The 11,892-nt window shown below is 35.1% G+C and overlaps 2 protein-coding genes across 6 annotated transcripts in view; both read right to left on the bottom strand.

The window, feature by feature from the left end:
• The window catches only part of LOC144958617 (glycerol-3-phosphate dehydrogenase, mitochondrial-like), a 50,413-nt gene that overhangs the window by 36,819 nt on the left and 1,702 nt on the right, over positions 1–11,892 (bottom strand). The window contains exon 1 of one of the 5 annotated variants that reach the window (XM_078890707.1): positions 3,572–3,729. The exons of the other annotated variants lie outside the window; for them this stretch is intronic. The gene's annotated coding sequence lies outside the window, so the exon portion shown is untranslated. Of the gene's footprint in view, positions 1–3,571; positions 3,730–11,892 lie in introns of those variants that run through there. 5 annotated transcript variants of the gene reach the window in all.
• On the bottom strand, positions 10,284–11,053 carry LOC144958620 (uncharacterized). Its single transcript, XM_078890716.1, has 2 exons — positions 10,771–11,053; positions 10,284–10,600 (listed from the first exon to the last, which is right to left on the bottom strand). The coding sequence occupies exons 1-2, from the start codon at positions 10,924–10,926 to the stop codon at positions 10,400–10,402; spliced, it is 357 nt and encodes a 118-aa protein (XP_078746842.1). The 5' UTR covers positions 10,927–11,053; the 3' UTR covers positions 10,284–10,399.

Here is an 11,892-nt window from a genome sequence, read left to right as displayed (position 1 = left end):
AAAGCGAAACAAACATTGGCAATACATTAAAACTTAAAACTTAAAGCCAAAGGAGAAAAATTAAATTATCAGGAATGTTTATCAGTCAGAAACAGAAAAGGTGTAGCCTTGATTTAGAGGAATCGCAGCACAGACAGACCTCTTGCTGACCACGACCATTAAATTAGGAATGCCAGTTTGTGTGTGTGTGTGTGTGTGTGTGTGTGTGTGTGTGTGTGTGTGGGTTTTGTTTTTAACCATTTTGTTTTAGGGGTTTTACGGTGATTGGGGCACTTTTAAAGTCATTTCAACGCCAGTAAAAAGGAAGCGGGTGAGAAAAAAAGTAGGAAAAAGGAAACAGCTGAAGATTCCATGACCAATCTATCAAAGTGCTTATTTTGACATTACATAGAAGAGTCCCATCCAGGCACAAGCATAGATGAAGCTATAATGGATACACGCAAACGATTACAAAGCATAATCAAAACTAAAAACGAAAATAGTACAAAACAAAAACGATTTACAAGGGAAAATCAACTCTCAAAAAAAAAAAATAATAATAATAAAGGTACAATTCATTTAACTGCTCCCTCTCAGTTAAAGATCCCTGACTGGACCAGGAAAAACCCGAACGGTGCCAATTCTTGACAAAAGGAAATGCAGGGAAGGGGAGTGGGGGGATGGGGGGGGGGGGGGGGGGATCGTCTTTATCTATAGATGTCTGAAGTAAAAGATTTCAGGCCAGTTTTTTATTTAAAAAAAAAGAAGATATTTGTTCAGTGCATGGTAAGGCAAGGTTGACAAAAAGATTAAAATTAACTCACAATACAATATTTTCTGAGGTAAATTGTATAACCCAACACCAGTAATTCAATCCATTTCTGCAGAAACACATTTTGAACATTTTGTCCAAAAAATAAAAAATAAAAAATAAAAATAAATCTATTAAAATGACCTTTGTCTTGTCAACAATTCTCAAACCTGGGACTTTCAATAAGAAGTCTCAGGTTTTGAGAGTTTTTGACAAGACGAGGCTCAGACATATCGATCGTTATCTGAAGGACATTTTTTATTCCTCAGAGCATGGCAGAATATTGAATGTAAATTGTGTCACCCAATACCAGTAAGTAAGGGTAATTCATTCCTATTGTATTTCCAGGCCTGTCGAGTCACGTCAAATACTATTGTCGTGCACCGGCAAAACAATTTAATATGTATTTCATTTTAGCCAGTAATTTTTCTTTTCTTTTCTTTATTTATTTCTTTATTTATTATTTTTTAAAAATTATTTTTGCTTTAAATACTAATGGATTTGGATGATCATCGTGTTGCCAAAATAGTCTTAAAATCCTGGCACTTTTATATTTAAAAAAATAAAAGACTATGTTGGACGTTTTGTTGACAGGTTGGCGGTCAATTTTATCAAATGAATTAATGATATATAAATAAGTCACAAACGCTTTTTGTCTGTGAACAAAATGATAAATTATAAATATTAAAGGAGTATTAGAATAAAATAAACCACCCTACTAGGTATCACCCTACCTGATCTGCTAGAAGCGTCTCTCTCTCTCTCTCTCTCTCTCTCTCTCTCTCTCTCTCTCTCTCTCTCACTTTGTTGGGGAAAGAGAGAGAAAGAGATAGAGAGAGAGAGAGAGAAAGAGAGAGAGAGAGAAAGAAAGAAAGAGAGAGAGAGAGAGAGAGAGAGAGAGAGAGAAAGAAAGAGAGAGAGAAAGAAAGAAAGAGAGAGAGAGAGAGAGAGAGAGAGAGGAAGAAAGAAAGAAAAAAAAGGGAGAGAGAGAGAGAGAGAGAGAGAGAGAGAGAGAGAGAGAGAGAGAGAGAGAGAGAGAGAGAGAGAGAGAGAGAGAAAAAAGAATCACCACCTACCAACAACCAACTGCCCAATTTTACGATCATGGCTGTCCTCGAGATACACTCACATACGCGCGCGCGCACACACACACACACACACACACACACAAACACACATTTTCATGGATGTCTGTTTCTTATTGTCTGAATACTTTCATAGCATCATGAAGTCATAAACCCATTCCTAAGACTCATGCTTCCAATATTATAATCTATGGTCATAATTCAAACCTTATAATAATCATCAACGTGTACAGTTTGTTTGCCAACAACATAAATTAACATAACGTAAATTCACCAGAAACTTCTCATTTTCTCGTTAATCTCTCGCGACACAATAGCCCCGTTTTAAAATAAAATAAAATATTGGAAACTTCAAAATTTAAATTATTTGGCGTGAAATAAATGACTTCTGCATTTGAATTATGTATACTACAAAAAAAAAAAAAATAATACAAAATTACAAAAATACAATAACAAAAATAAACCAAAAAAAAACCCCAAAACAAACAAACAAAACAAAACAAATTTTAAAAATAAACAACAAAATAACAGAAAAAACAAACAAACAAACAAACACACAAACATTTAACATTCACACGAGGACTGCTGCTGCTAACTCATTGGTGAAGACAATGAGGATTTTCTTATTGTGCAGAATTCGTTTTATAAAATCAATAAATTATGTCTGCACGAGTTCCGCTATGGGAACGTTTTTCATTTGAGAACATACAGTCAATGACTCCAATCGAATAAATACCCCCTCGGTCTCATTGTCAGCCATGTTCATACATTATATAATTCAAGTATCACGACGTTCGAGTTTATGTTTGTTTGTTTGTTTGTATGTGTGGAGTATGTATGTGTGAATGTGTGTGTGTGTGTGTGTTGTGTGTGTGTGTGCAGGCGTGTTTGTAGTTTTTGTCTATATGTGTGCGTATTTGCAGTTTTTTGCGTATTTGTGTTTGTATTTGTGTGTGTGTGTGTGTGTGTGTTTGTAGTTGTGTGTGTGTTTGTTGTTGTGTGTGTTTGTTTGTTTATGTTAAGTTTTGAGTTTTTGTATAGATGTGTACACTTGTGTGCCTGTGCATTGATCCAACTAATCGGAATTTGAAATTTCCAGGTAAATCTCTCTTAGGCTTGTGCCAGGAAATTGATCAAACCAAGAATTTGATATGCTCAACAAGTAGGTTCAAACGTGGACTCTTAGCCAACTCTTGGCGACAGATTCAAACATGCAAAAACATTGAAAAGTAAATATTATAAAATGTATAAACACAGCGCATGTTTGTTGCGTCATGCTTGTTAAGTTTTAATACTTTTATTACTCTGGAACTTGATTTCCATTTCATAAAGTAAATATTGCCTGTAAAACAGCCTTTAAGTATATATATATACATATACACACACATTATATATATATATATATATATATATATATATATATATATATATATATATATATATATATATATATATAAAGAAATGCCAAACAAAAAAGAAAGGGAAAAAATGCGAGAAAGCTAGTTCTAAAATTCAAGTAGATTTCAAATACAAATTAAAATGCCAGCATATCAATTTCAATTCGTCAATAATGTTATTTTCTTTTTTTTTTTTTTTAACAAATCAACCACCCCCCCCCCCCCCCCCCCCTTTCACCCCAACAAACTAACAACAATTTTAAACCGTTGAAAAGGGATTTTTAAAATCTTCTTCTTACCGTTGGCACATTCTCATTCAATAGCACATAATAATATTATGATCCTAATGGAGGAATACGTTCTATCTACCGCCTGTACACCGTGGTGTTATTGAATCGCTGAATGAATTCGCTCAAATCGATATCACCCAACTACTGTGTTACAGTTACAGTCATCAGAATCGAATGTGTTTTGTAAATTTGGAACTAACACATACACACACTAACACACACACACACACACACACACACACACACCTTGACCTAGTTATCATGTACCAAAAAAATAAAATAGTCATAATATACTGGTTGTACTAGTTAGCTACTGGATCCAGTTTTCATTAAACTGTAAGTCAGGTGGAAGTTGGAAAGCTAAATGGGATCGTGGATAGCTCATACGCTAGAGTCACGGTCTGACTGGCCCGGCGGAGTTGTCGTACCAGTAAGGTCGCGGGTTCAAACCCCCATCACCGCCGCGAAATTTTTTAATTTTTATTCTCTATTGTCTTCTGGCACTTTCCTTCTCACTTCATCTCTTGTTGTTAAATACCACATAACGCAAACTAAATTGTTATCGTTACCATCGTGCTCATCTTCTTCTCCTTGCTATCATCATCATCATCATCATCATCATCATCATTGCCTGATATAGCCGTAACAGGCACAACAAATATAACGCGTTTAAAACTCATTATTATGATAAATTGCCACGGTAGACGTAGTAGTTCTAGGCAGGTGCTAGATAACCCATGTAGAAACTTTCATGCATGCTACCTACTAGAATGTTCCATCGAATTCCTTTTGATAACATCATCATCATCACCACCATCCCGCAATCATTATCATCATCATCATCATCACCACCACTAACCCACAATCCTTATTGTCTTATTTGCTGCTATTGTGTTTTTCATTCTATTTTCATTCTCATTAGTAGAACAGCTACAACAACGAGAACTCATATCATGTCGGCAAGCTCAACATTGAAAAATAGTGTGCAACACACACACTTACAAACACACACACACACACACACACACACAATTTTTAAAAAAGGATGATGATGATGATGATGATGATGATGATGATGATGATGATGATGATGATGATGATGATAATAATAATAATAATAATAATAATAATAATAATAATAATTGTGATGTGTTTGGTAGTTCCACATATTATGTAATGGCTTATGATCGTATAGTGGCTTTTTGATAGATGGTAATGATATTCCTTTGTAGATGTTAATAATGACAAGAGCGATTAAGGGCCAATGATGATAAATGAATGTACAACATCAAGACATTCAAATAGAAGTCCAGATTCCAAGTTTCATTTATTACAGTTTTATTTCTTATGATATATTCGAAATCCAAATCAAATAGCATGGTCATAATAGGATTCAATAGTCGTAACGTCACTTCCTTCCTAATCCTGATGACGCATGGTAACTTAGCAACACTGGCTCTAAACTATCGGAACAATGGCGGACGCCCGTATGAAATATTTCTCCGGCGAGCATAAAAGCGTATCCAGAGGGAAAAAAACATAAATTTGATCATGTTTTGACTTTTACACATTCGGATCACAAGGCATATGAAAAGTTCTAGCCAGCTTGAAGAATAAAAATTAATGATTTTCTTTGTTTAGAACCAAGATGGTCGATGTTGCCGGGCGGCGTGACATCAGACTACTGAATCCAATTCAATCAGTTTCATAAATTCCAAATCCGTAAAAACAATCCAACTGTAAAGTCATTTTGCCTAAGTAACCATTTTCAATATACGTGGAATATGTCTAAGTCTGTAAAATATAGATTCTTAGTAGGATGTTAGAACTTGCACCATACTAGGAAAGTGCAGCTCATAGTGAAGTAGAATGCAGAATAATCTGGAATAAAATGTAGAGTAGAATCAGAAATACGCTGTTTTATTTCCTATTATTGTAAACTGTCCCACAATTCCTTTTACCAAAGGTCATTTTAAACGCCCAAATAATATCATAAGCCCAAATAATACTATACGCCTAAATAATAATTATCAACTATAATGCAATGCTTTTATCCCCAAATACAAAGTAACACCGATCAAAGAAAGTAATTTTCTAGTACTCAATATTGACCAATCCATTAAATTGGAACGTAAAACTGTCCTAAACCCATTAAATATTGACCAAGTTTCACCGAAATACCTGCTTCTTAAATTCATTCAATTCATTTGCTGGAATAATTGATCATGTATTTCACTAGAATTCTCGTGTAACCTTTTTGCATAAGCTTACTCTCTTACAGATGATGATGATGATGATGATGATGATGATGATGATGATGATGATGATGATGATGATGATGATGATGATGATGATGATGATGATGATGATGATGATGATGATGATGATAATGATGATAATAATAATAATAATAATAAGGTTTTTAAAGCTTTCAAGCTAAGAGAACCTTTACTCTACAAGTCCGATTGACTTCAAATTTTGAATGCATCATTCACCGTGTATTATTGTATTATGAATCTTTTTATACTTTGAACAACGCACTGAGGACGGAGATAATTTTACACACATCGCTTTTATCCGATTTCTTTCGTGGAACTAGCATAAGGAGTGTTCACACATTACGTCATCAGCTTTGGGGGGGAAGGGGGGGGGGGGGGGGTCTGCCAAATGTTGATAAGTGTTGACATAGGGGAATAGGGGGGAGGGGGGGGGGGTGAGTGTTGTCAGTCCGAAGATGATGTCATCAAAAGTCCCCACATTATAACTAGTGCCGCGCTGAGGACCGGTCCCAAGGACCGGTCCCACGGTCTTTTAGCTGTGAACCGGGGACCGGTCCCAAAGTGGAAGACCGGCGGCGGTCCTCACTTCTTATCACCTTTCAACGGTCTCTCGCCATACTACTTCCCCAGCGATTCGTTGCCTCGGTTCTTTGCCTATCTTCCACCAATCACCACCCATCCCACTTAATTAATCGCACCCACCCCCCTTTGCCATACACTAAACGTTACAGACGACCATAGAGGCAGACGACCACCTCCCTCCACTCCGCAAACCGCCCTTTCGTGTGTGAGATGGGGGGAACAGGAGGCGCACGCCTTGGACGATTCCATTATACGGGGTAAATTTCAAAATTTACTACACCATAATGATCGCAATGACAATGATCTATGATGAAGGCATGACCCCTCTTCTCTAATGGGTTATTGTTTGAAATGTGCCTACTAAAGATGTGTGTGTTTGTGTTTGTGTGTGTGTGTGTGTGTGTCTCGAACCTAGCAAGTAGCAAGTCCGATTTTTTGTTTTCTTTTGTCCATCTCTTGTCACCACTCCTTTCTATCGCATTGTTGTCATTTAAAATAATACAATAATATTAAGATTTCGTTTGGTGTTTTAATTAATCAAATAATATGAGTTTCATTAGTTTCTTCCTTCCAAAAAAAAAAAACCAGTTATAATGACTGTATTTTTAAAAAGTCCAATAGAATATTTGGGGACCCCGATAGCTCAGTTGATAGAGCACTCTCTTTATACGCAAAGGGCCAGAGATCGATCCCGGGTGCAGTCGAGTTTTTTCTGAATCCCTGTCTACTCAGCAGTGAATGGGTAGCTGGTTTGTTAGATCTGGCGAAAAGTCACCATCGACCCCACTTATTACTTATTACTTATTACCGCATCCACCCCCTTTTATTATAACTTCACGTCTCTCTCTTACTCTTCAATGCTCGCTGCCCTCTAATGTGTGTGTGTGTGGGGGGGGGTAGGAGTTGCGTGTGTGTATAAACGCCACGAACAACTCGATCAACGCCTTGGGCGATTCCATTATCTCCGTTAATGGGGATAAATTTCAAATTTTATTCACGCTAAATTATCGAAGTAACAATGAAGTACGGTGAGCAAATAAAGAAGGCATCACCCCTCTTCTCTAATTAGGTTACAATGTGAAATGAGTGTGACTACTCCGTGTGTTTTACTCCTGTAGACCACGGTTTTCGCGGTCCCATGTCTTTAACGGTTCAAGAATGAACGATCCCACGGTCCCAAAGGTCAAAACGGTTCGAACTTCCAACAGTCTCTCAGGAATGTTCAATGTCGAAAAGGACCGGTCCTAGGACACACACACACACACTAACACGCATACACAACCCATTCTATCAATCAACGACACACGACAAAAGTAATACGTCTTTAATAAACTATCTTGAATGTAACGGCTTCAGAAAAAAGAAAATCAAACACGGGACGTTTCGGGGTCAAAACCCCTCTACAGCCACCCCCCCCCCCCCCAAAAAAAAGAACAAACAAACAAAAAAAAAAACAAAAAAAAAACATTACTTAAAAACCACACAGACTAGATAATTTATTATTAGTTGTTGGCTGAATATCGGTTTTGAGCCCGAAACAAATCAGTGTGTTTACATTTAAAAAATTAAGAATTATCCAATCGTTGGACAATAACAAAGCATGCGATCGATGACTGGGTCCGAAGAAAACCTAAAAATAGGTCGATCCCATTATCTTCAACAGAATATTTTATGTGTAAATCCAGGTGTCTTTTTTTTTTTTTTTTAAAGGAAGCTTTGAATGTTAGTTCTGTCGACCAAAGACCGTTTGCTGTATCATGTAATAATAATAATAATAATAATGGTTATGCCTTTTTTGTGACCAATTTTGTCAAATTCTAATTTTCTCTTGGTTTCGCATTTATTTAGGTATAAATTAGTGGCAGATTTATTGAGACAGGTGCAGCTCTGTAGCTGGAGACAAAAATTCGTATTTCTACGCATTTTTCCTAGTCCCGGGCAGGTCTGCAGTCACGCATCATGACAAGGTTCACGACTGCCGCTCGTCTGACATACTGACATAACTTTATTTATTTTTTTATTCATAGCTCACGGCTCAGACTGCTCACTAGTGATGGGCGGGTACCCGCCAATCCCATGACATACTCGGTCACGGGTACCCCGGCATAAGGTCACGGGCAAGGGTACCCGTAATTTAACAAAAGGCTACTGAAATTGTATACAAAAATATTTAGGTCAGGTCGGATTTTTCCCCCAAAAAGTCTTTACAAAAACAAACTGCAATATATATATATATATATATATATATATATATATATATATATATATATATATATATATATATATATATATATATATAAACAAACATTTCAAAGATAATTATGATTGACATCTACAACGTTGTTTCGATTGTATAGATTTATATATATATAAATATATATATATATATATATATATATATATATATATATATATATATATATATATATATATATATATATAATATATATATATGTATATATATATTAATTATTCAATTTGTAAAATATATAATTTTTAGATTTAGGTATTGAGTTGTGTTGATGGGGGCTGCCTGAACCATGGGATTGTAAAAATACTACTAACAAAAAGGTGAAAATGGCAAGTCTTAGGATGGAAATAGTGCTGTGCTGTCTCCATTCGAAGCCTTTCCATTTTCTCCTTTTATTTTGTATTTTAACCTAAAAAATCTGACATTAGGATACTATTGGCCACTTATTAGATAATATTGGTGAGAAAGTGATGAAAAACCTTGCAGAAATAGAGGAATCGCCAACATACTGACATTGACAGATGCATTTGGTGCTATACTGCTCAGCCATGATAATAAAGAGAACCTTTGAATTTGAAAATATCAGGTTTCATGGGTTACTTTGCAATATGCTTGAGCTGAAGCCATTTAAAGGAAAACAACCTGAGTCACATCACTTCAATAAAATACAAAATTTTCTTGCACATAATTAAAGCCAGATTCATGTTATAAGATAAACTATGTACGTATTCCACATCTGTATGTATGCATTAGTATGTCTTAATGAAGGCTCGGTTAAATGAGATTCATCATACACTTTGTCATTTATATGGGATGCTGTGGAACAAACCACTGAAGTCAATGACGATAACATTAAATTATGTCCTGAATCATTCAAAAAATATAAACTATATCTCTTCGGGGTTCAATTGGACTGCAACCACCATAGAATTTTACTTTTTTACTAGCAGTGATAGCAATGCGATTTGGGCTTCATTGAATTCCAAGTCGTATGACTATACATCACAATAAATCGTCCGGTCTCCTATAATAAGCAGCAATATATTACATATATACATAAAAGATCCATGATTTAAAAGACAGTTCGTCTCGCCATTGTGGGGTTAAAAGTATACAGCGCAAGATCGAGCTCATGGTAGCCAAGATCAATTATTGCAAAGAATGCCAAATGAGTAAAAGAAAATGCCAAATGGGATAAAATGCAAACTTTTTTCTACACAAGGCGGAAAACACAAAGGGTCTCAGAGGGTTTTCATTTTGGGGCCCATTTTGACCAATTTTCAAAATACTCCAAACACATCATATTTGGTATCAAATGAAAGGTTAATCATTGCAGATTCAGAAAAAAATAGCTTTTGAGAGCAGCAGGCCTCTTACATTAAGAGAAATTGTCAAAGAAAGACAACTCTTCCGTTTTTTTGAAAATTTCTGGTAATTCTCAGGATCACCAAAATTTCAATGCAAACCTGCCCCCAGGCATTTGAAATCATCTTAAAACAGCATAACTAAGCAGCCCATGCATTTTTCTCAAAATAATAGCAGGATTCATGCCATTTTTTTTTTTTAAATGTAAAAAAAAAAAAATACAAAAGGACACGAGTCGGAAAAATTTGAAGTTTTCATGTTTTTTTTATTTTAAAGTATAAAATTCTTTGAAATGTTATAAATAATCAATAAATCTAATATATACAGCAAATACAAATAAAGGTTAATATATACAATCAATTATAATTTTAAAAAATAGTGCCCCCTGTTATCAATCGTAACTTGCTCCGAGGGCACTTTCGTCCAGCGGTAGTTGTCCGGAGGGCCCTGACTGATGAAGCTTTCATCTGGAACATCACCAAACACATAACTCTTGCCAGGGCCCTTCCGCATGAATCGCACGAATGGAGCATCAGAAGAAGGCTCTGGTGGGGTTGAAACCTGTGGAAAAATTACAAGAAACAAGATGATAGGTATATTCTTATCATAAAAAAAAAATTCAAATTTCAAAGTCAAACAACAGCTTACTTACCACCTGCAACTTCAGAAAACATGAAAATGAGTTATAAATATTACAAAATATTGCATTAAAGGTATGAAAAACTTCTTACAACAGCAAAAAAAGTCTTTGTGAGCTTGTTTATCTCGCATGTTATTTTGAGGTACTCCCCCACCTTCACCACTGGACAGTCTGATCTGGGAAAGATAAGTAAATATGGTTCTGGTATTACATTAAAGTCAAATAGAAAGTTGTGTTTATATCTCATATGTTAAGAAGTGTAATGCAATATGAAATAATAAAAGAACCTGCCCAAAGAAAAATATACAAATTAGCAAATAATATTAATAATGAGTCTAATAACATATAATCATCGAAATATTTATATGAAGAAAAGTAGCTGAAATAAATGTACAACTAATTAGAGAAATTTTACTGATGTTATCTTAATCATACAAGAAAGAAAAATGGTGGGAATCAAATTAAATGAAAGGGAACATAATTCTATTCAAATTTGATAAAAATAACGTCTATTTATCATTTTCATAAATTTAATCTAAATTTAGTTGATTTCTTATGGGTCGCCAGCCATGCCATTATCGTGAATCAGCCGCCATATTGGTTTCGCTATTCTGTGGCATAGCAGTTTTCCAAACTTTGCCGTATCGCACATTAAATCAAGGCATTTCAAGCCAAAATAACATCATCCTGCGTAGTTGTGGGTTTCTATCTTGTTATTCATCATATATTTACAATAAAATAAGTCGATTATCGACTTTCAGGGGTTAGAAATGGAATTATCAGAATCAAAACAATCGAAGCCGGCTTGATTCTGCTATGGAAAAAACTGCTATGGAAGAGCGACACACAGAAAAACGGGCATTAAAACTAACACAAATCCTTTGAATTTCACAATGATTATACTAAAATACTTAAAATTATAATAAAAATAGTCAACTTACCAATTTTCACTCGTCGAAGTTATCGGATAACGTTTTAGGGCCGTAAACAAAAACTGCAGCTATGGAAAAACGATGTAGACACCGGATGTTTTGACTCGTATTTTACAGGAAGTAAGAGCCTCGCTATGGAAGAATTACGAAGTCCCCAAAACTTTGTGTTTTCGAAAACGGCCGTTTTTCTTTATTTTAAGCATGAAATCATAATTATTTTTAAAAATGAAACTCATTCTCCGATTTTTTAATGTTTTATTTCACAAAATATGGCCATTCAA

Source organism: Berghia stephanieae, chromosome 13 (genome assembly GCF_034508935.2).
Source record: "Berghia stephanieae isolate SIO BIC M18660-M18661 chromosome 13, UCSD_Bste_1.3, whole genome shotgun sequence".
Classification (NCBI taxonomy): Eukaryota; Metazoa; Mollusca; class Gastropoda; order Nudibranchia; family Aeolidiidae; genus Berghia; species Berghia stephanieae.
The sequence above is the reverse complement of the archived record's forward strand: the minus strand, read 5'-3'. Positions and strand labels throughout refer to the sequence as shown.